The following is a 25,136-nucleotide window of genomic DNA, read 5'->3' as shown; positions in this document are numbered from 1 at the left end:
TGAAAATGTTTTGGAACTAGATAGAGGTGATGGTTGCACAACACTGTAAGCTCACTAATTACCGCTGAATTGCTTACTTATTTTAAATGGTCAATTTTATGCTATGTGAATTTCATCTTACTAAAAAAAATTTTTTTAAAGCAATTTGCTTGTTGTAGGAAAATCTAAACATAAAGGTATAAGTACAAAATTATAATTTCTTTTCCCAGCTGCTCATCTCCATGTCCAATCTCATCCCACAAATATACCTTCCCTTAACTGTTTATTTAAAAAAATTTTTTTTAAGTTAATGAGGGATGTCTTATAGGGAGGAGGTCTTTTATTTTTATTTTTTTATAATTGCATTTTATTTATTTTTGGGTGTCCTGGGTCTTCGCTCCTGCACTTAGACTTTCTCTAGCAGCAGAGACTGGGGGCTACTCTCTAGTTGCTGTGCCCAGGCTTCTCATTGCAGTGATTTCTCTTGTTGTGGAACACGGGCTTTGGAGCGCACAGGCTTTGTAATTGTGGCATATGGGCTCAGCAGCTGCAGTTCCCAGGCGCTCTCGAGCACAGGCTCAGTAGTTGGGGCACATAGGCTTAGTTGCTTCACAGTACGTGGGATCTTTCTGGATCAGGGATCGAACCCACGTTTTCCTGCAACGACAGGTGGATTCTTTATACTGGGCCACCAAGGAAACCCTCCCTTAACTGTTTATATATATATAACTCTTTTTATATATATAAATATATATATATATATATAAACTCTCCAAACTAAAAAGCTTTATAGCACCCAGAGAGATACGTATGTTTCCTTCTCGCCTGGAGGTTTACTGAGGACTTTATACCCACGTGAGCCAATGGTTAGGTGATAGGAAACTCAATGGTGAATAAGACAGGCTGGAGGAATTAATTTTCTAGTAAGGGATGGGCAGTAAGCTTGGGAATGAATGCGATTTTCAGTTGTGGTAAACGCTGTGAAAAATAAAAGTGGGTAAGATGGTAGAGAGTGATGTGGGTTGGTGGAGGGCCAGGGTGGCTAGGAGAGGTCTCTGAAGTGAATGACAACAGCTAGGGAGGTGAAGATCTAGGGAAAGAGAATTCAAGACAGAGGAAATAAAGCTAGATATCTTGGGATTTCTCTGGTAATCCAGTGGCTAAGGCTCCACCCTCCCAATGCAGAGGGCCCAGGTTCTATCCCTGGTCAGGGAACTGGATCCCACATGCTGCAGCGTAGAGTTCACATGACACAACTAAAGATTCCAAATGTTGCAACTCAGACCTGGCACAACCAAATAAATAAATAAAAATAAATATTTTAAAAAGCTAGATATCTTTACATAAATAAGGCTGTATACTAAGAATGGTGATTCATTACATATTTATACACATATTAGATATCTTGCTTTCCCCCTTCTTTACCATTTACTACACATGTATTTCCAAGTTGGCCTCATAGCTAAATGTTATCTCATAATATTGAGACACTGTCACTTACTTATGGGCTTCCCAAGTGGCGCTGGTGGTAAAGAACCTGCCTGCCAGTGCAGGAGACACAGGAGATCTGGGTTCGATCCCTGGGTCAGAAAGATCCCCTGGAGAAGGAAATGGCAACTCCACTCTAGTATTCTTGTCTGGAGAATCCCATAGGCAGAAGAGCCTGGTGGGCTACAGTCCATAGGGTTGCAAAGAGTCAGACATGAGTGAGGTGACTTAGCACGTGCTACATACATCACTTCCTTAACCATTTCTCTCTTCATGGACATTTAGGTTGTCTCCAGTTTGGAGCTGTTGTTATTCCACAACATACTCTATATTCCAATTCCAGGGCCCTCAGGGTGATTCCTCTTGTTGTCAACTAACTTTGTGTGTACATCACAGGGACTGCCAGGATGTCCTTGGAAAACCAACTCTTAGAGTTGAGAATCCTGTGCCTCAATAGCCCCAATGAGTATAAAAGGGCAGTATTGTCCCAGATTGCCTACTGATTTCCCTATTCATTCATCTAACATTTATTAGGCATGTTTTCTATGCCAGGCATTATACTGAGCATTATAAATATAAAGAAGATGAACAAAAGAGTCTAACCTCAAGTTGCTCAGTCTTAGCACAACGATAATTATCAAGACATTGTAAATCAAGTATACCTCAATTAAAAAAAAGGAAAATATAAAAAAAGCTTCTCCCTCTTCTGCTTGGAGCAGTATCTCTACCCAGGCAGGTTAAGGCTTTTGAAAACCAATAGAGTGGATTCTTTCCTGAATAATTATCCTATTCAGGGACAGTTAATGACATTAACTTTTCTAAGCTGCAGTCTTAGTAGTTTCTCCATCGCTAGGAAAAATACACCAAAGAAACTCTGCTGATTTAATTAGATGTAAAGAACTAACCTATCAGAGTGATCACCCAGTGCCCTCAGGGTGATTCCTCTTGAAGTGTGGTATCCGATGACACGGGGTTGGAGAAGGACACTGTGGTTCACTATTTGAGTCAGCTGCTTGTGTTGACATTTTCTTAGGAGCAGGTTGGGGAGAGCAAATCTTGACTGTGAGGGCACTTCAGGCACTTTATTTTGGATACATTGTATTTTCTTCTTCTTGTGACTGATTCAACAGCAAAGGTGGCCTCCTATATATAAAAGAAGGTCTGGTTTTTATGTCAATCATTGATAAATTCTCTGTAAACCTGAGGACAATCCACTTAACACCAAGATTAAAGCAGAACATATAAGATTCAGTGGGGTCTTCAGAGAACTATATTAATAGGCTGTAACCAGAACTTGGTATTAATGAGAGGAATAAATCCTCTGTTATGGGGGGGGGGGGGGGGGGTAGGGTAGGGAATTAAGGTCCAGAAAATTTCAGGGAACATTGAACGACAGACCTGTCCAGAAGCTTAAATTCAGCCTCCTGATAATTGAGGTTTCTGGTTTCTTTACATTTATAGGGCTCAAATTCCCAAGTGTTATGTGTTAAAGAAACAAAGCAACCAGCAAATTTGCTAATTTCATATTAAACACAATTTCAAACCACTTTAGAGTAGGATTCGTTCTCAAAGGTAACTGACAGCTTTGCTTTTGATTTGTCTCATTAGGCTGGGTTCTCTTTTATCTTTAAAACAGACATTTAAAGTTAAAATTAAAATCTAGATTTGGGATCTTCACGTAAGGTTCTTAAGAAACATTCTGCGTTCCCGCTTGTACACCGTAATTTCTATTGAGCTGGTTAGTTGCACTCTGTCTAGACTTCTTGGAGAAAAACATCAACAATATGTTTTTCTCGGTCTTGGGCTCCGCAAGGGTGAATTACAGGAAAACTTAACAGGTACCTTCCTACTTCAAGCAGTTGGATCTATATATTTATCTTTTGCTTTTTCTCCCTTTTCCCATGTTTGCCAAACGGCAACTGGCAGCAGTCAATAAAGTACGTTGGGGAAAAAAACTTCGGCCATTCAAAATAAAACTACTTCACCGGAAGGTGTATAATGAAGCACAAAAAAAACCCTGTTAGGTGGGACCAGCTGGTTACATCATGCAATATGGTAATCCTCTATTTAATTTACAAAGCCCTTGGCCGAGAGGAGGAAGGGATGGAAAAGTTTGAGTGAAGGCTTTAAATGAATAGTCATACAGACAGTGAGTCACTGTAAGTTTCCAGTTAATAATCCCCTCTGCCGGGCTGGGCTTTATGAGCCACAAAGCAGTTTAAGTGGTAATGGCTCACAGTTTTATGGTATCTTCTACCAAGTGAATACAGAAAATGAAAGACGCCCTGAGTCGTCTTTGAAATGTAGGGCAAATTCTGACTGGGGGCAGGGAGGAGGAAGGTGGAAAGAAAGAGAACGAGGTAGGATGTCTGTGAGGCAGGGAACGCAGATGGCTGGTGAAACGAGAAGGGAACGATTTTCAGGAGTTGATGGCTTTTCTCTCCACCTTGGAACTGCTGTTCATTTTCCCGCGTTCTGTGCAGAACAGGACGGAACTGGCCACCACCGCGACCTGAGAGGCTCGCGGTCCGCCACCCCGCTCAGAGTCGCGCCAGGGCTCGCTCCCACCCCCGCCCCCACTCGGTGACAGGTGGGGCAGCCGTGCGGCAACCAGACCTCCGCCTCCTCGCGCTGCCTGCCGGGAGCCGGCGCCGCTTCCGGTTGCTCTCGGCCCCGAACTCCGACTCCCGTCGGCCCCCGGGAAAACCGCAGCGGGGTCGCGCGGGCGCTGCCGGAACTCGTAGTTCCGCCTTCTGCCGCGCTTCATAAGCGGAAACGGGGTCGTCCGGGGCCGAGAACTACCGAGGCGAAGGTACGGGTGGCGGCGAGGGGTCAATCCGCACCGGGCGTGGGGTTGGCGCTGAGACGGTCGGAGGTGGTTGGGGCTGGGTGGGAGGAGATCAGCGCGCACACACGAGGAGGGTTGAGTCGCCGCCGCCGCCGTCGTCGTCGCCGCTGTCGCCGTCGTGAGTGCGGAGTCGGGACTTGAGCTGCCCCCGCGACGACGCCGGGAATTGTGCCGCTAGCCCCCGGCCCTTCTGCCTTGCCGCTTTCCTGGGTCAGCGAGGCCTGCTCCTCCCCAGCCCGTCGCCCCCGCCTCCATTTCCCGCCCTCTCTTCACCACACACACGGCCCCCCCGATCATGGATCCCGGCAGTGGTGGCGGTGGCGGCGGCGGCGGCGGCGGCGGGAGCAGCAGCAGCAGCGACTCGGCGCCCGACTGCTGGGACCAGGCGGACATGGAAGCCCCCGGGCCGGGCCCGTGCGGCGGCGCCGGCGGCCCCTTGGCGGCGGCGGCGGCCGAGGCCCAGCGTGAGCACCTCAGCGCGGCCTTCAGCCGGCAACTCAACGTCAACGCCAAGCCCTTCGTGCCCAACGTCCACGCCGCCGAGTTCGTGCCGTCCTTCCTGCGGGGCCCGGCTCAGTCGCCGGCATCCCCAGCTGGCGCCGCCGCCAACAACCACGGAGCCGGCAGCGGCGCGGGAGGCCCTTCGGGTAAAGGGCCGGGACGCGGATCAGCCCCCGGGACGGGAGGAAGCCGTGCTGCGAGGGCTGGGGCAGCTGGCCTGGGGGCCGGAGCCCACCTGGGACGGGTCCCGGGGTGGGGTCGGGGGCGCGCCTCGCCCGGCGGGGGACGCGTGGCCGTGGGGCCGGGAGGCACGTGGGGCGCTGACAGCGGCGCCGGCTGTCCTGGGTGGGGCGACCCGGGGCCGGGGAGGCGGCCTGCGTGGGGCGACCCGCCTGGGGGGGGGCGCTGGGAGCAGGGTGCGGGGCGCACCGGTGGGGCCTGGGGTCGCCTCTCACCGCCCGCCGCAGGGGCGCAGTTCCCCGCTGGGAAGTGGGAACCGTATGGGACGGAGAGGGGGTCAGTGCCACGAGGCCTAGAAGCCAGGACAGATGGAGCCAGGAGTCTGCCGGATGGGCGTTGAGAGCGCTGAGGAGTTGGGGCGGACGAAAGCTCGCGTTTTCCCTTCACCTTGGGCCTAGGCGAGAGAGCTTCCCCCGCTGCAATGCCTGTTATCGAAAGTGTAATTACGTTTTAAATGTCCACGGACCCGAACAGTCCCGAAGGAATCCCAGGATGCATTGCAGCCCTGACACCGGGCTGAAACTGTTGGCTGTCAATAGATGCTTAGCATTTTGTAAGGTTGTGAAGTTACCAGAGTGTCCCAAAGTTAGAGCTCTTCACTTAACATTCAGTTGTGTAGGAAATGACGTTGATCTGTGTGCCCTTTTTAAAGTGGGCCTTGGATTCTTCCCCTTAGTTGATGATACGTTTAGAATTTTTATTGCGTTAAAAATCGTTTGTCTCATTCAGGCTGCTTGGTGTAAGTCATTCTCTGTGTTCTTGTGTCAGGAGTTAGTCTGTTCAGACACCTGAGCATTTGTTAAAACTTCTTAGGAGTCATATGCAGTTTTGACCATGGCTAGTCGAGTGACTTTCTGTGACTTCAAGTTAAGTCTTCAAAAATCTCCCTGTACTTAAGGGATGCTTAAGTGATAGCATGTTTTCAGGTACTGATTTTGTAGGAATGTCAAGTGAGTGAACTTGATTCCTCTCTGAAGTTCTTTGTTGTCCTGTTTCTTGGATAGGTAGACATTGTAAAAGTGCTCTAGGAGTTTAGTTTCTTCAAAAACTTTGCCTGCAGTTTTCTCTCTCGAGGCAAAACGAGTTTGGGAAAATGCTTTTGGGCACACAGTTGGACTTAGTTATTTTATTGACTGGTATTTCTTTTACTTGTGTGAAGCCATTGATGTTTTCCCTTTAAACAGATGTTTTCCCTTTAAACAGAAGCTTAACTTTGCTTACTCCTTTGGTCTACATAAACTCGTTCACTTACCAACTCCTAAAAGTGCCTGTTTCCCCAAACCTTATCATGCAGTTTGCTCATATCCGGCCATTTTCTTTTTTGACCCTCTCTTATAAATCAGGAGTTACTAGTATCACTGTGACTAGACCTCGGACTCCAATTCCAGCCTATGTAGCCATCAGCCAGTCATCAAGGGATGACAATCCTTAGAGCAGTGGTCTGGAAGGGTGGTCATTCTTGAATGAGTAGGCATTGCCTCTTATGAAGGACTGTCTTTTCTCTTCCTGATATTTATTTGCTGATTTGAAGTTTTACTCTTAATCCTTTCCTCTGTGACACTGACAGAAGTTGGGATGTAGACTGTGTAGGGAAGTAGTTGTCCCTACCTTAGGGATCCCTACATTATGGTCAGTTTTTTCTTTCCTTCTTTTTTTTTAATCAGAAACCTATTTTGGTGTTACTGACTCTTACTAGCTGTTTCTACAAAATGCCAGTTAATATTAAAAGAACAACAACTCATCCATCCTCTATAGGATGTCTATTTGGGAAAGAATGGATGGTCCAGAGTTAATGTGGCACTGTTGGATTGCATGTTCCAGCGTATATTCATGCCCATAGATTATACCAGCATAAGAGCAAAGAACTGTGTTTGGAAGAAGCAGGGAGAACACTGAAATGGCACTTTGGTTGAAATTTGTGAAGGGGAAGCCCATAAAGTGTGCAGGTATTTTTTAGTGAGGAAATCAACTGTAGGGCTAGCATGTTTTCTTCTGTTATTAAGTCATAGTTAAAACTGGTGGTGGATGTGTTTTTAAACTGGATAGCAGGAGAGCTCTTGAAGGAGTCTAGCAACAGAGCACTGTCAGGAACGACTCTATTTCGTTATTTATGGCTGCGCTGGGTCTCTTCTCCTGCGTTCGGGCCTTCTCTTGTTGCGGAGCAGGGCCTCTAGGCCCTCAGGCTCAGTAGTTCTGGTGCAAGGACTTACTTGCTCCACCCCTTGTGGGGTCTTCCTGGACCAGGGATTGAACCCAGGTCATCTGCATTGGCAGGCAGATTCTTAAGCACAGGACCACCAGGGAAGCCCTAGAATTAACAGCTTTTAAAATGTGTGTAGGATGAATATCTGTCATTCTCCTGAAAGAAGGCTAGTTTTCTCTTTTTCTCTCTTTTTTTTTTCCCCAGTGGTACTTGGAGCAACTGGTAAGGGGAGATCACAAAAAGTCATCCACTTTCACTGGTAGGCTGCTGGTTGATCCTTATATCCAGCTATAGGATATCCTGAGTCACAGCTTGGGATTCAGTGTTGACCTTGGATCTCTGAAAGTTTTTAATATAAATTTCCAAAGAAATGATTAAGTAGAACCCATGTAAGTGTAATTACATGTAATTCGTTTAAGTACAGTTCTCTCCAGATCCCAGTAAAATGGCTAAGTAATGGTCATTTAGAGTCCTTCAGATGAATGAAAGTGTAGACAAGTGTTGTATGTGCCAGAACAAACATTTTCTATAATCGAATGTACTTATTTTCAGTTCCAATTTGCACCAAGTTCAGGCTTTTTTATTGTTAAATGAGAAGCAAGTTCAGCAGTGTTCATCAGGATTGCTTGGTGTCTTGGTCTGTTTGGGCTGCTATAACAAAATACTATAGACTTGGTAGCTTGTAAACAACAGAAGTTTATTGCTCACAGTGTGGAGCCTGGAAGTCTGAGATCAGGGTGCCAGCCTGGTTGGGTGAGGACTCTCTTTCCTCTTCTGGATAACACACTGCTGACTGACTGCTTTCTGTGTCCTCCCAGGGCTGAAGAGGCAAGGGAGTTCTCTGGGGGCCTCTTTCATAAAGGCACTAATCCCATTCATGAAGGTTCTGCCCTCATGGTCTAAGGCCACCCAAAGACCCCACCTGATACCATTACTTTGGGCATTAGGATTTCAACATAGGAATTTGGGGAGGAACACAAACCAGGCCATAGATCTTGGCCAGAGCTTCTAAAGTAATGGTATAGAGTTCTATCATCCCTCCCTCATTGTCTCTCAAAACTGCCATTGTGAAATGGATATGGAATAAAACCAGCAGTCCTCAGTAAATCCTTGTTGTTTAGTCACTAAGTCATGTCCAACTCTGCGACCCTGTGGACTGTATAACCTGCCAGGCTCCTCTATCCATGGGATTTCCCAGGCAAGAATACTGGAGTGGGTTACCATTTCTTTCTCCAGGGAATCCAAGAACAAATCCATGTCTCCTGCATTGGCAGGCGGATTCTTTACCGCTGATCCACCAGGGAAGCTAGTTAGTCCTTAGAAGGGGATTAAGTAGCTTGGTGGATGCTGCTATTCGCTGAATTTTCCCAAAGGTGACTGACCTCTTCTGGGCCACCAGAGTAGAGAAGATACAGACTCAAAGTAATAGTCGTTTTGTCCTGATGGGCTCTTACACTTTTTTATGTTAAAGAATACCAGTTGACTGATAGTTAAGTTTAAAGAGATGGTAGATATGGTTGCCCCAAGACATTTGTTTTTCTTCTGACTGAATGCCTGCAGTAACAATTCTAATAGAAAAGACTTTTCAGATGAGACAGTGAATGGGAGAAGTGGGCTGAGGAGATCAGGGAAAGTATTGTTCCTGGAGTATTATTTCTTTTCCTACCTTGTCATACTGCTTATTAGAGAGCATTCCATTTTGGCTCTTGTTTCATGATTTTACATGTGGAGTGGCTCAGATGTGGGGGTTCAGGGAACAAGTGAGGGCATCCACTAGGGCTGCAGCATGTTGAGCAACTGTTTCAACTGTTAGAAACTTTGGGAATAAATTTGATTTTTATTTATTTGGCCACGTTGCCGCATGTGGGATCTTAGTTGCCCCTGCAGTGGAAGCATGGAGTCCCGACCACTGCACTGCTAGGGAATTCCCATGGGAATTTTAGAGCAGGTTTTATTCGCTGCTTTTTTTCCTTTTGTTTATTTTTTGCTTTTTTTCTGGAATTGTACTGCATGAAAAGATGATGAAAACATATCGTGGAGTGTTGGGAAATATTGTAGAGAACATATTTTAAGCCTTGTTTTGTTTGCTGGGGAGGAAATGTCTTAAAGTGTTAAAATAGTGTTGTCTTTCTGATTAGAAAGGAAGGAATGAAAAAGAGATTTGATTATCTTTCCTGGTGAGTTATCTGTATTGGAATGGAATTTTTGGAGATGTGAGTCTCTGGTTTTGCTCAGGTGTGTGAATGGCAGTTAATGAACAGACATTGCCTGCCTGCAGAAGGCAGGATGCTGTGCTGGGCACTCAAAGTGATACCACCAAGATGGATAACTGATTCTCAAGGAGTCCAGAAAGGGATCAGATACCCAGTCCACTCTAATGGAAGACCCTTCATGGTTAGAGGGCCATACACAGTGCAGAGAGAGGGCTTTCAAAGCTGAGAAGCACTGTTCACAGGTCCCCTTATATAAATAATTTCATTCGTGTCACCCTAATCATAAAACCACAGATCTGTTTTCTACTGAGTGTTCTCTGTGAATATCCGAGGTATAATTAACGTAAAATTCACCTTTCTTGTGTTTCTGAACTTGAAGTTTCCTAGGAATTTGCCAGAATACCAGTCATCTTTACTTGTCGCTCAGTCATGTCCGACTCTTTTCGACTCCATTGACCGTAGCCTGCCAGGCTCTTCCATCCCTGGGATTTTCCAGGCAAGAATACTGGAGTGGGTTGCTAGTTCCTTCTCCAGGGAATCTTCCAGACCCAGGGATCAGACCTGGGTTTCCTGTGTTGCAGGCAGACACTTTACCAGGGAAGCCCACTTATAAGTAAAGATTTGTTTATTTCATATTAAACATCGGTGAGTTACTTTGATTCTGGCTCCTTATTTACAATTTCATCATTCAATTCAGTTCTTAAAATTTTGAGAGAAGGCAGATTTTGGCTACTTGGTTGTTCTGAGGTCCTCAGGCTCCTTTTTTAGCTGTCAGTTGATGGTTTATACCGAAGCTTCTTAAGAATTTTATTCCTGCTTTCCATAGATTTTAATAAAGTGTGGCTGGGCCACAGATGTGTTGTTGGTTTTTTCATAAATGACTTTGTTCTAAGGAAAGGTAGTTGTTATATTACTCCTCCAAGTTAAACCAATCCCTATCATACTCTCCTTCCTAGGTGAGAAGAACACTTAGCAAGGATTTTTTGAGCTAGCCTTGTCTGAGAGTGGTCAAACCAAATTCCAGACCACATTCTAAGTAATTGTATTTCTCTTCACTTGAAATAAAAAAAGCATACCTTAGCAAACTGCTATGTGTAAAATAAACTACAAGGATATATTGTGTAGCATAGAGAATTCAGCCAGTGTTTTATAATAATTATAGAGTATAACCTTTAAAAGTTGGAATCACAAAAAAATAAATTTAAAAAAAAAATTGTGAATCACTGTGTTGTACATCCAAAACTTATACAATATTGTGTATCAGCTATCCCTCAATTTATTTAAAAAAGTACATAGCTTAGAATGTCATCAGGTTGACTGTTTCTGTAGAACTCCAGTAGGAGTTCTTATAGTACTACTAAGCAGTCTGTGCCCATCTCCTTTGTGGTGTTTGGTTTCACATGCATGGTATCTGAAATTAAATATCTCATTGTTTTTGCAGCAGATAGTATATAAATTATAAAGACTATCTTTTAGCATTGTTTGAAAAATAGAGTAGAACTTTAGTTACTCTATGGAAAAGCCTGATCAGGTTGATATTGCTTTAGTGACTGAATAATGAATAAATAGGTTCTTTAGAATGTTAGTACCAGAGATGACCTGGCAGTACTACTAAGAGATGCTGAGTGAGTGTGGAATCCAAATTTGCCAGTTGCTAATTTAGTGCTCTCGCCATGCTGTTTAATAATGGCAAAAAAAAAAGAGCATGCCCAGAGCTAATTACTACAACCAGCATGGATCTTCTGAGAGAGTGGCCCTGGAATTTGCCTTTCTTATATTTCATTCTTAAAAGTTTCTATGATCATTATGGGACATTGAAACGCTTATTGTAATAATAAATTTATTGAGCAGTTACCACTTGGTTAAAATGCCCTTCACAACAACCTCTTGAGGTGTAGATACTGATGACCTATTTTTACAGATAAGAAAATTAAGTTTCAGAGAAGCTAAATAAATGGGGAACGTGACATCCATGAATAAATGGAGGAGTTGGGATTAGAACCTAGATCTGATTTCAAAGCTTATTCTAGTAATAGTAGCTCTATTAGTTCTTGTAATTGGAAGTTAAACAATCTTGGCCAAGACACTTTTTCAAAAACTGGGCTTATGAGTTTGTGCACCACGGCACTGTCTCCCTGTTCTTTCTCGGCAGTAGCTGGGTACATGTCATAAGTAGGCAGTGCTCTAATTTTAAAAATTTTATTAGTTTATTTTTTGGCTGTGCTGGCTTCGTTGCTGTGCAGGCTTTTGTCTAGTTGGGAGTGGAGGCTACTCCCTAGTTGCGGTTCAGGCTTCTGATTGCAGTGGCTTCTCCCGGCTCACGAGCTGCAGCAGCTGCAGCAAACAGGCTCAGTAGTTGTGGAGTGCATGGGCTTAGTTCCCAAGACCAGCGAGCAAACCTGTGTCTCCTGCATTGACAGGCGAATTCTTTACCATTGAGCCACCAGTGAAGCCCTGCAGTGCTCTAATTTAAAGTAACATTTTGAAATTATTTCTTAGTACATTTTAGGAAATGATGTAAAATAAACAGCTGTGATCACCACTATCTGTAACATTGTGCCTTTTTATTTTTAGAGGGTTAGGTAGTTAAGGCAAAACCATGGACCTTTGTACATGTTCTGCAGGCTTTTCTTTCTGATGTCTGCCTTTACTATTTTCCAGTGTCGTCTGGGAGAAAATGCCTCAGCTTTTGTGAGACTATGTGGTCACCTGTGTGCCAGAGAATTTTAGTTCCTTTCTCAAACTGTTCTTTAACATCTCTTGGATATTGTTTCTCTAACTCCCTTAGAAAATTGGCACATATAAAATTGTTCTGAACCCTACTGCTGAAGTTAATTCAGTAAAAACTGTGTATTTATTCTATACAGTACACTGTGCCAACCTGTGGAGACAAAGTAGAGAAAAAAGTCTCCATGTTTCAGAAAACCAGTCATTCTAGAAGTCTATAATCTCCTAAGGAACAAGAACTGAGCTGTGTGTGTGGGTGGATCTATGATTGAAAGAGGGTCATATCTGAGAGGAGTCAGGAAGCCAGCTCATTAGCCCTTCAGGTGGAGAGTGGTTGGAGACTAGGGCAAAGTAGAAAACCAGATACGGCAAGTCCATAGGGCAACTGAGGTGACTCCTTCAGAGGAGCCAGAACCGTGCACATGGGGGTGTTTAATTTTAAAACTAAAATCCAGTTCCTCAGTCACAGTAGCTACCTTTCAAGTGCTTAATAGCCACATGTGGCTAGTGACTATCATCACAGCACAGATATTTCTATCATTGTAGAAATTCAGACAGAATCGTCACACTATTTCTCAGGTCCATGCAGTGTAGGACACTTGTTACTTCTGTGACAGCACTGAAGTTGTTTTTATTTTTCTTTAATGAACACACCATTTAGCTAACAGGAATAAGATATTTTAGTTAAGATGGCATTATAAATAGCTGTTTTAGTTTGTCAGGGGGATTTAGAGACTGGTTTTATAGTTAAAGCAGTGCAAATTTAACTTACTGACTTATGAAATAGATGGATTAAGCTCTTTTCAAGAATTGGTCATCGTTTATGTTTAAAATATGTAGCTTAAATTAAAACATGGCTTTCATTACGTGCCACATGCATGGTCTTGACTAACTTGTACTGTCCTTACTATAAGCTGGCAAAATAGGAGTTGCCATGTTGAAGTCCTTTGATCCATGATTGTATCTTTAAATCTTTTTTATATTCTTAAAAAATCTGTATAACATAAAATTAGCTATTTTAGAGTGACCAATTTAAAACATTCTCGTTGTAAAAACTGTCACCTCTGCCTAGTTCCAAAGCATTTTCGCCCCCCCTTCCAGTCATTCTCCTTTCCTTCCAGCTTCTGGTAACCACCAATCTGCTTTCTGCCTCTCTAGATTTACCTATTGTGAATATTTCATGGAAGTGGAATGGTATAACATGTGACCTTTCATGATTGGCTTATTTCACCATGATCATATTTAACTAGCAGTTTTTAAGACCCAGATTATCATCTGTGTTAAAACAATAGGCAGTATTGTTGCCTGGCTGCCTTTTGGTAAAATCTTGTTTTAAAAACTGTAATAATTTCACCACAATTATTAGTTTCTCCTTTTAACTTAGGGTGTGGCAGTTTTAATCACTCGTACACTCTGATAACTTTCCTACGTTATTAGAATTATCCCTTCGAATACTCGATAAGAATGTGTGTCTGAACATGGAGATACCATTGGAATATATGAAACCATAATTTCATTCCTTGGGAGGTTTTTCTTCTTTCACTTATAGGTATGAACTCTGTAAGACTTGAGAAATCAAGTGCTAATAATCCTGTTTGCTAACCATGAACAAATGACTTTAGGTCTACTAGAATCCTAAGCCCAGGATTAATAGTAGCAGTAAAATCTGGATGTGATGTGCATTGTGAATCAGACCAGAGTAAAATTAACAAGAAGGGCTTGCATGAATGAGTAAAGCCTGGGTACAACAATAATGAGAAGCTTAAATTTAAGGAACATCTTGTTATATGTGATATTTCTGCTTCGTTAATTCCAAAAACATCAGTTTGCAAATGTCACTAGCATTACCAATAAGTTTATAACGTCTTCTGTGGTCTGAATGCATATCATTAGGTGTATATTAAGCACTTGATTGCTTTTGGTACTTTGTCTCTAAGCTTTATAAACTTAAGACAAACATTCAGTAAAAGTAAGATACCTTAAAAAATAAAACCATGAACAGATTTTGCGTTATGCACCCATGGGGGTGAACTCATGACTGATGTCACTGTCAGGAGAAGTGCCTTACAGCCTAATGCATATGTTGTGTATTTGTAAGTTTAACAGTTGGTTCTAGAACTAGGTGGTCGGGTGTATGTACTATTTCATTTTATAAAGCTCAGTTGCAGTTTGGGTTATTTTACTAAGTGACAGGAGAGTCTACTATACCAGTTATCTTAGTCTTTTTCTGCCTTAGAACATACGTACATCATCATTTACTCAGTTCACTTTTTCTGAGTGATTTTCAACAGGGGCCATCTGAGGAAGGGCAGGATGGTACTTCTATAACTTGAAAGAGCCTACTTGAGTCTGATACCATCTGAATGTTAGATGGTAGTTGTCTGTTTCATAGGGTTTTCAGGGGAATTAGGAGACAGCAGTTAGCACATAAGGGCTCAATAAAGGTTAATTGGAATTAGGGTAATTTGCCACCAACTACCTCCCTACCTCCAGCACTGTATGGATTGGGGAGTGCTTCTTAATCCCTGTCTAGATCATAATAGGCACTCAGTACATGTTATTGATACTCAGTCCATGTTAGGAGGTGGAGACTCGTTTGTTGAATATCGAGGCGCCACAAGTTATTTGATAACTAAACAAATTATTCTTTAATCCTGTCTGGCAGATGGCATGTCATCTTCATGACTCCAGTGAAATAATTGTATCTGAAAACTAACAAATGACAAGCCAGGATTTCAAGCCAGAAATCAGCTCAGTTCTGTCCTTTTGCTACTACCCTGTGCCGCCTCTTCCATCCCTAGAGCGGTGAATGAACTTGACTTTTTATGAAAATTGAGTCATTTTTCCTTATCTTACCTATAAACTTTTCTTAATAGGAAAACAAACAAAAAAAATTAATCTATATTGTACCTCAAGTACAATTCCTTTTACTTTGTGGACTGAGTTCAAAGGATTTCCCCACCCCAGTTCCTGTTAAAATACCCTGCTAAGCACATAGGGTGGGGTCATCTTAGACTTTTCATTCTTCTTCCCTGCTTCTGTCAGATCTTTGCTTCTTTTATCTTTGCACTGAACTCCTTCTCATGTGTCCTGATGGCATACTTTCTTGTAAGTAGTGTTGTTGGTCTTTCTGACTTGTAGCGTCTTTACCTCTCTGGTTCATCTGTATACTACCATAGAATGATCTCCCTAAGTCACACTTGGCATGTCACTTCCTTCCTCAGAAAAAATCGGTTGCCTGTGACCTTTCAGGGACAGGAATTTCTTTCTTTCCTTCTTTTCTTTTTTTGGCCATGCCATGTGGCTTATGTTGTCTCAGTTCCCTGAGCAGAGACTGAACCCAGGGCTGTGGCAGTGAAAGCCTGGAATCCTAATAGGCCACCAGGGAATGCTCAGGAATTGCTTTCTTCAGCACTTCATGTTATTGGAGTGCGGGCCCCAAGCTTTTTGTTGACTTACGGGTGTTAATACTTCCTGGGCACTGATTTTATGAGACTGATGTGCTGCCAACTGTGCTAAGGAGGCAGATTGGACACTGATTTTAAATGTGAGTCTTGCAGGTTAAGAATTCACTGTTCTTTATTGGTGTGCAGGATTCATGTGACTTCACATTCTCTGATGTCTTTTTGCCTCTTGCAGATTCTTTAAAGCAAGAGTACTTAGGTACTGGAGTATTTAGTATGAAAAGTAAACGAATGGATTGGGGTATTAGTGTACATTTCACATACATCTCTGCCAGTGGTGTCATAAAGTTTGTAATGTGATAGCCGTGGAAACTGGGTTATTGCTTGACCTTAGAATTCTAATTCTAGGACAAAACTAGCATCATTGTAACCACTTTTTCTGAGATGATGTAAGGGCCTGGATGCATTCCAGAGACTATATACGAATGTCCTTTTCATTTTATTGGTATTGAATAGAATTTATTTAAGGATCTTGATGATAACATGTATTATAGAATCTTAACAAGGACTAATCATTGCTTCTTGGGCTAGAGAATCTAGAGTAGTAATGTGTATTTGTTGAGTAAAATCTAACTTGATCTGTGCTGCTGCAGGTTACTTTTACAGTATCTGTAAAGGAAAAGTTTATGAAGTAGAGTCAGAATAAACATGCTTTTGTGAATACATTTCAGTTACTGAAAATGTTTTAAAATTAGTTGTAATTGGTAGATTTTTTTTAGGTTAAACAGATTTGTAATTTGAAAGCTTGTGTTAGTTGTCATTGTTCTGAATTATTGAGGTTTTTGCTTTGTTATTGAACTTCTGTTTTTCCTGTTTCTTTCTTTCTTTTTTTTTTTGTTGTCCTGTTTCTTAAAAGATAAGTAAAATGGATGTATAGGTCTCAATTTTTAATAGACCTTATTTCTGTTAAACAGCACCTGTGGAGTCTTCTCAAGAGGAACAGTCATTGTTGTGTGAAGGTAATTTTCTATGATGTGACTCTTTGAACAACTAATTGAGAAAGCATTAAATTGTCTGTGGTGTGTAAATCTAGATAGTGTTTTGTAAAGATATATTATATCTCAATTTCTTGTCTAGGTTCAAATTCAGCTGTTAGCATGGAACTTTCAGAACCTATTGGTAAGAAAATTTCTGACCATATTAATACAGTAATATGAAACTCTTTCAGTCTCAAGATTTAAGGTACAAATATAAGTGTTATGATTATTATAATGCCTACATTTTTAAAAACTACATTGAAAACTGAGTCTTTGCCATTAGGATTTAGCAAACCGAGCTAATGGGGCATTAACACTGCCATGATAAATTTAGTGACGGCAAATATAAAAGAATCAAATGGAGGAAATGCTAAATCAGTTTGAATTGGTGTACTTAATTTACATTTGTGAAAATTGTCTTCCTTTTTGTAACTTTCTTAAGGGTTTCATTTTCCCAAGGTGTTTAATAACATTGATAGTGAAGTTCTACTACTTCCAAAGGAAAAACAGAAATCTAAATCTTTTCACACTTTTCTGTATTCTGATTTTGAACTTCCCCTTTTCTACTATTAGGACATCTTGATGCCAGAATAATCGGGCTGCTAGGAGTGTTAGATGTCCTGTTCATATTTTGTTCGTCCTTATGAAGATGAAGCTCCATTTAAATAGTCTCTCCTAATCTGAGTCAGAGCTCTGATGTCGCCTGTGAGGCCAGCTTGTCTGTTTCTGTTGAAAGAGACTTTCTTGTTGGTGTGCCACTAGGTGTTGGGATAGGGAACTGAATATGTTAAGTTCTCTTTGTTGTTTAGAAGCATCTGTGTTTTAATGTATAGGTAGATGATAAACCTTTTTCAGAATGCTAAACTGTTTTATTTCAGTAGAAAATGGGGAGACAGAGATGTCCCCAGAAGAATCATGGGAGCACAAAGAAGAAATAAGTGAAGCAGAGCCAGATGGTGGTTCCTTGGGAGATGGAAGGCCCACAGAGGAAGGTGCCCAGGAAATGATGGAGGAGGAAGAGGAAATACCAAAACCTAAATCTGTGGTTGCACCGCCAGGTGCTCCCAAGAAAGAACACGTAAATGTAGTATTCATTGGGCATGTAGGTGAGTGTACTTGTAGCACTGATAAGAAATGACCAAAGTTATTGAATCCATCAGACAGAGAACATCTTATTTAGCTACTTGAAGTATTTAGTGAAACTGAACTAAATTTATCTAAAATGTCTTGATTTTTAACTCAGTAGATTTTTTTAGCTGGCAGAACATTGCCAGCAGTGTATTCTTGGAAGTTGTGGTGGCATGGTAGCTGGAAGAAAATAAGTATATTTGTATGTGATACATAATTGGTCTGTAGGCCATTGGTGATGGCTCAGCATTTTATAACATCTGTTAGTTAATATTTTTTTTTAAAAGCCTATTTTTTTGTGTGAGAAGAAAATAACAAGAATTATGTGCCCCTTTGTCTTTGCTTTCTCTTATCTCTGCCTTCTCTTGAATTTGATGATACACCATTCTGCTTTTTTTAGTAGCAAGAACTCCTTTGAAATGTGTAAAGGAACACCTGTATTGGCTAAAAGTGCAAAGCAGACTACCTAAATGTAGTTCAGGGGTCTTGGCTACTTTTGTTCTTCTGAGGCTCCCCTTGGGTAATTCATATTATCAGTAAAATAGTCCTAAGTCATTATAAAGCTGTAGGGGGTTCTTAGATTCAAGGACAGAGGTAACTAACCAGAACTTCGGACCCAGATTCTATTCTTTGCAGTCACTTTTGCAAGCTGTAATTAGGTATGTTAAATGGACCTTTGGTTGTGTTCCTATATAGTCCTTGTGTTTTGGTTTGATTACACCTGTGGTTTGCCTGTTGTTGATCATGTTGTTATTTTTAGATGCTGGCAAGTCAACCATCGGAGGACAAATAATGTAAGTATATTTTTTGTTAAATACCTTTTGTTATCACTATAAGACTCTCATGAAACCTTAATTAAATGTATTTCTAAAAGCTGTCTTTTAGATTTGTTAATAAAAAGTAATATAGAATCCTAGATTATAAGAAATTTTACTTTGTTTTAAATATAATTTTCTTGGGAATAATGAATCAGGGGAACTGGTGTTTCCTCATTCATCAACTCCTTGAATATATGTGGATTTAATCAGAGTGTCTGCTTAACATAATTTTTTTTTTTCATCATATATAGAATGTATCTAGGAATGAAAATGCCATGGTTGATGTTTAGTGATGTGTTCTAGAATTGGAAAATATTTTAATTATCTTTTTAATCTCTCCTAAAGTAGACTCATTTCTTTAAGCTGTTATCTTAAAGGATAACAGAGGGTCTAGAGGGCATATCTTCATTGTCTTGCTTTGTTAAGTAATCTTAATCAGTAAATTTGCCAGTTACTGCTGAAAATTTCTACAACAGACCCTAAAGCAGGCTATTATACAGGAATTCTTACCTAAGACTCTATGGAAAGAAGTGGCAGGCCCATTTGATGTTGTGTTTTAGGAGAGTGTATATTTTTTTATTATGAGATGGAATTTTCATTGACATTTCACAAAGATTCTATATCAAAATGGTTAGAAACACACACTATAGATGACTATTGAGAACATCCAGAGACAGAAGCTTAGAACAGGATTTAATTTGGATAGAGTCAAGGGAAGCAGTTAGGTATTACTAAGGAATTATTTTAAAATTACAATCTCATTTTGACTAGTATATTTTAAATATTAAATAGTAAGACTTAATTGCTTGGATAGCACTTAGAATTCCTTTCTTTTATGTTAGTGTTTACATTTGCTTTTTTAAAAAAACATTTATTTTGAAATAATTTTAGACTTATGGAAAGGTTCCAAAAACAGTAGTGGAATTGTTAGACAATTTATGCAGCCTACCTTAATGTTAACATACTAAATAACCATTGTATAATCATCCCAACTAGTGAGTTATCACTGGTACAAACTAACTAAACTGAACATCTCATTTGAATTTCACCAGTTTTTCAACCAGTATCATTTTTCTGTTCTAGAATTTCACATTACACTTAGTTGTTACGTCTCTTTAGTCTCCTCCAAGGTGTGACATTTCCTCAGTCTTGTCTTTCATGACCTTCATAATTTGAAGAGTGCTGTTTGGTTATTTTATTGGATGTTCTTCAATTTGGGTTTGACGATGTTAATAATTAGATTGAGGGTATGCGTTTTGGAAAAGACTATCTCAGAAGGTATGTTGTGCTCTTATGAGAATGCGGATGATCGCAATATTCAGTATGTTTTATCTATTACTGGTGATAATAACTGGTGAAACTTGGTTAAGGTGTCTGCTGCCAGAATTCAGCACTGTAAAGTTATTTTTTTCCCATTATCTTGGGGGAGGTAATCTGAGACTGTAAATGTCTTTTCCACTGAAATTTTCCATGATTTCAGCATCTACCCCAGTGGCACTTGTACTTTAAAGTAGCTTTTTTATGGAGTTCAGATTCCCTTCGAGAGCTTTAAAGATTTCCTAACTTCACAACTGAGCAATTCATGAGTAATTAAATGTTTGTTTCTCTTTTCTTTCAACGTTTCCAGGTATTTGACTGGAATGGTTGACAAAAGGACACTTGAGAAATATGAAAGAGAAGCTAAAGAAAAAAACAGAGAAACCTGGTAAACTTTTATGACAGTAGTTACGTTTCAGGAAACTACTTATTTAATGCTTTTGTAGTCTACTAACATATAAATTCATGAGAGGAGACTTGTAGGATAAATTATAAAGCATCTATTTAATTGAGACGTTACTTGGCCACACAATTTCATTCACAGAATTTATAATAATCAGGAGCAGATGTTACAGTGGAATTTGGGGAGAAAGCAGATAACATAATAGTACTTAAGGGTATGTGAGTAAACAGTTGAAAGAAAAAAAGAATAGATGGAATAATATATTGACAGTAGTTGCCTTTGCATGGATAGAGGGTCAGCTTTTTTCTTCTTTCTAACCTTATCTTTTCTTAAGTTAACAAGCTTTATCTCAATAGGACATTGGTGGTCTTTTTATTTTTATTTTTTTTCTTTTAATTGTATTTCTGTGTTAAGGGGAAAAGTTCCTAATCAATATAGTACTAAAAAATGGATTACTTACAGATGATGTGATGAGGTAGGTAAACAGTAAACACTGTTAAGGATGGTTCGAATTTATATATGTAATTTTTATATGGCAAAGAAATAGCAAAATAATTTTTAGCAAGTAACCATTGTTCCCAAATGGTGGGTTAGTGGCCTTCACTTTTGAAAGGTACCCTTAGACAGCCTTATTTGTATTATACTTTGTGCTAGATGATTTTTAAAATGAAATATAAAGGAACTCATTACTTACTCATAGTGATATCGGCACTGGTACTAAACAGTCTTTCTTTGTATGTTGTCATCTTGTTATTATACATAATACTTGCTTACAGAATGTATAATTGACACTGGATATATATAAAAGCTCTTGAGTATTTGAATCAGAAGAATATAAGTTTAAGTCATTTAACTTTTATTTCTACCCAGTCCTGTTCATGATTTAAATGTATGTTGAACATAAAATTCTTCTACCATTAATTACACATTTAATGGTAGAAGAATATTTTTAAAACATGTTCTTACCAGTATTGTTATTTTAAAATTATTTCAGGTACTTATCTTGGGCCTTAGACACAAATCAGGAAGAAAGAGACAAGGGTAAAACAGTAGAAGTGGGTCGTGCCTATTTTGAAACGGATAAGAAGCATTTTACAATTCTAGATGCCCCTGGCCACAAGAGTTTTGTCCCAAATATGATTGGTGGTGCTTCTCAAGCTGATTTGGCTGTACTGGTAAGGAAAGATGTTTCCGATTCATCCCTGTATTTGTTAGCAGCCCAACTTGAAATGTAAACACTTGGATTTACCTTCTAAAAGCTAGAATTTAGATTACAGTGAACTGTAAAATATACAAAGGCACAATTTTCACTGTTTCAATAATCTGCCCAAGAAATCTTCATAATTTGATTTACTTATGAAAATGTTTCTGCTTTTCTCTACCCATTGCTATTGTCTGTTACTGTGTCAGAAATTAGTGTCCACTGACTGCTAAACCTAATCCATTTTGTACTCAATCCTGTGAGTGCAAAAACGAGTAAGAAATTATCTGTTTAAGATCTTCAGTCATTTTGCAACTTGGGGGTATTTATTGTATTAGCACTAAATCACATATATGTTTGAAATGTAAAATATAAAGGCATACTAGATTTTGGAGAATTGGGAATGAGAAGAAACATATACCAAAATTTTAAAGTATTTAGACATTGTGACATTCAAAAGTATATATATGCTCAGACGATAAAAGAATCTACCTGCAATGCAGGAGACCCAGGTTCAATCCCTGGGTCAGGAAGATCCCCTGGAGAAGGCAGCCCACTCCAGTATTTTTGCCTGCAGAATCCCGTGGACAGAGGAGCCTGTCAGGCTATGGGGTCACAAAGAGTTGGACATACTGAATGACTGACTCACTCACTTCTATTTTCTTGCAAGATGCTTCTGATAAAACTGAAAAGAAAAATGTTGTATTGCTAGAAGAGTGTACTTGAATGTGTAAGAATAAACTATTGATTTCTTGGAACAGGTAATCTCTGCCAGGAAAGGAGAGTTTGAAACTGGATTTGAAAAAGGAGGACAGACAAGAGAACATGCAATGTTGGCAAAGACAGCAGGTGTAAAACACTTAATTGTGCTTATTAATAAGATGGATGATCCAACAGTAAATTGGAGCAATGAGAGGTAAGTTTGGATGTCTTACTGCTTTTTCATAGATACTTTGTTTAATGTTGAAACTATAGAGTTCAGTTGCTTTAATTTATAATTGAGTTATTTATAAATATTAATAGATACGAAGAATGTAAAGAGAAACTGGTGCCGTTTTTGAAAAAAGTTGGCTTTAATCCCAAAAAGGACATCCACTTCATGCCATGCTCAGGACTGACAGGAGCAAACCTTAAGGAGCAGTCAGATTTCTGCCCTTGGTACATGTAAGTAAGCTTTTAAAAGTGTGTGTCTTATTAAGTAACTTTTTAATTAAGTTTTTGGCCACACAGCATGTGGGATCTTATTTCCCTGCCTAGGGATCGAATCCACGCCCTTTGGATCACTAGGGAAGGCCCAGTGTGTTTATGTGTGTTAGTCGCTCAGTCATGTCTGACTCTTTACGACCCCGTGGACCATAGCCCACCAGGCTCCTCTGTCCATGGGATTCTCCAGGCAAGAGTACTGGAGCAGGTAACCTTTCCCTTCTTCAAGGGATCTTCCCCACCCAGGGACCAAACCAGGGTCTCTTGCATTGCAGGCAGATTCTTCATGGGCTGAGTTACCCAGGAAGCCCAGTAATTTAAGAAAATATTGAGTGTAACCTTGGCTTTAAAAATGCCATGACCTTTGTCTTTTAACTGGGTTTTCTTTTTATTACTGAGTTGTTAGGGTACTTTATGCACTGGGTACAATTTTATCAGAGACATGATTTGCAAGCATTTTCTCCCATTCTGTGGGCTATCCTTTTACCTTCTTCATAGTGTCCTTTGAAGTACAAAAAGGTCTTAATTTTGATGAAGTCTTGTTTATTTTTTCTCTTAATTGTGCTTTTGGTGTCATGCCTAGGGAATTGTTGCCCAATCCAGTCAGAAAGAGTTAGACCTGTTATTTTCATTTAAGCCTATTGAAGCTCTTAGGTGTGTGTTTCATTTTTGGATTAATTTTTTATAAGGTAAAGTCTTGAATACTTCAGCTTTGTGAGTATTTAAATTGGGAAATGTGAGTCTTTGACTTTTATTCCCCCTCCCCGCCCCCCAAGAATATTTTGCCTTTTTGGGTCCCTTGAATTTCCATATGAACATTAGGATCAGCTGGTCAAATTTCTGCAAAAAGGCAGTGGGACTTTAATAAGAACTGCACTGAATTTGTAGATTAGTTTGGGGGGAACATTGCGATCTTGGCAATATTAAACCTCCCAATTCACATACTGTAGTTTTAAAGGGGAAATTATAGAATCTTGATTTCAGAGCTGGAAAAAGTCCATAAAAAATTAAGTTGTATAGAGTGGCTTCAGTTTATTACAACATTTGGGCTATCTGCCATTAAATATTTTTATAACTTTACAGGGAAGCTTTTTCATTATATTGATCTATTTTATTTTTTTAGAAAATGTTTCTGAGGAATAAGTGAGATGAACTAGATAAAGTTAGAGCCATGTAATTTCTTAAAATTTTAACATTTATATTGACTCTTTAATTTTATTATATTCTCAGTGGATTACCATTTATTCCATATCTGGATAATTTGCCAAACTTCAATAGATCAGTTGATGGACCAATCAGGCTGCCAATTGTGGATAAGTACAAGGTACCCAAAATGTTCAAGAAATTGGGTTTTATGGGAGGTGACAAATTATTTTGTGTTCTGTTTCAAACTATGAAATAAATCAGTTTAGTTTATTTTGGCTGTTTTTCTGTGAGCCAGTGATCATTTTTTGGTGAGAGATTCTTATACATCAAACTGCTGAAAGAGTTTGTACATTAAAGTTGATAGATACTGACAAATAGCCTTCCAAAATACAGTGCTAATTCACATGACCACCAGAAATATATGAACATGTTTACCATAGCCTAACCAACACTGGATGTTAGTCTTTAAAAACTAAGCTTCAAATGAAGAAAAAAACAATAAGCTTCACTATTTTTAACTATGTTTTCAGCTTCACTTTTTTAAGTACTGTACTATCAATATGTAGTATTTTGCTTTTTTTCAAATACATCATTATTTCATTAGCTTCATGCTAAAGTTCTTGAACATGTAGTTTTTAAATAGGGAACATCTCAGACAGTTTTGAGAGAACCTCAGTTTGAACAAGAAATTTAGATCTTCAGACATAAAATTCTGTCTCCTGCAATGTGTTTTCTTTTTAAATCCTAGGCATACTTACTTATTAGTATTATATATGTGTGTGTGCTTTTGACACAGAGTATTTATTGCCTGTGTCTTAAGATTAATCCTAAGCATTCTACCACTTGAGCTAAAGATTTTCTTTTCTGAATAAGCCTTGCAAGATTTCACTTTGGGTTGTTGAACTCCTGTATAGTAGTAACAGAAGTCTGACATTTGGTTTTTTACTTTCAATTTAAATAGGATATGGGCACTGTGGTCCTGGGAAAGCTGGAATCAGGATCTATTTGTAAAGGCCAGCAGCTTGTGATGATGCCAAACAAGGTAAGAATTCACAATGCTCTTGTTCATTTAAATTTTCTCTTGAAAAGTATTAGTAAGGAATCAGAACTTTTCAGTCTTAGGGATTTCATTAAAAGAAACCACTTTTTTGTTGTTGTTTTTGAAACCACTTTTTAAATCCAACATTGGTAGTTGTGGTGGTTTAGTCACTAAGTTGTGTCCTACTCTTGTGACCCCATGAACTGTAGCCTGCCAGGCTCCTCTCTCCATGGGATTTTCC

The 25,136-nt window shown here is 39.9% G+C and overlaps 1 protein-coding gene across 3 annotated transcripts in view; it reads left to right on the top strand.

The window, feature by feature from the left end:
• The first annotated feature begins 4,242 nt into the window (after positions 1-4,242).
• Positions 4,243-25,136, top strand: part of GSPT1 (G1 to S phase transition 1) — a 31,170-nt gene continuing 10,276 nt past the window's right edge. The window contains exons 1-11 of one of the 3 annotated variants that reach the window (XM_061152857.1): positions 4,243-4,279; positions 16,578-16,622; positions 16,741-16,782; positions 17,519-17,746; positions 18,529-18,562; positions 20,214-20,291; positions 21,301-21,481; positions 22,269-22,423; positions 22,531-22,671; positions 23,941-24,034; positions 24,818-24,898. In XM_061152857.1, the coding sequence (XP_061008840.1) occupies positions 16,761-16,782; positions 17,519-17,746; positions 18,529-18,562; positions 20,214-20,291; positions 21,301-21,481; positions 22,269-22,423; positions 22,531-22,671; positions 23,941-24,034; positions 24,818-24,898 (1,014 nt within the window). In that variant the 5' untranslated portion in view covers positions 4,243-4,279; positions 16,578-16,622; positions 16,741-16,760. Of the gene's footprint in view, positions 4,280-4,322; positions 4,963-16,577; positions 16,623-16,740; positions 16,783-17,518; positions 17,747-18,528; positions 18,563-20,213; positions 20,292-21,300; positions 21,482-22,268; positions 22,424-22,530; positions 22,672-23,940; positions 24,035-24,817; positions 24,899-25,136 lie in introns of those variants that run through there. The other 2 variants (XM_061152855.1, XM_061152854.1) reach the window with 2 other exon arrangements.

Source organism: Dama dama, chromosome 10, assembly GCF_033118175.1.
Source record: "Dama dama isolate Ldn47 chromosome 10, ASM3311817v1, whole genome shotgun sequence".
NCBI classification, from domain to species: Eukaryota; Metazoa; Chordata; class Mammalia; order Artiodactyla; family Cervidae; genus Dama; species Dama dama.
Note: the sequence above shows the minus strand (reverse complement) of the source record. Positions and strands in the feature narration are given on the sequence as shown.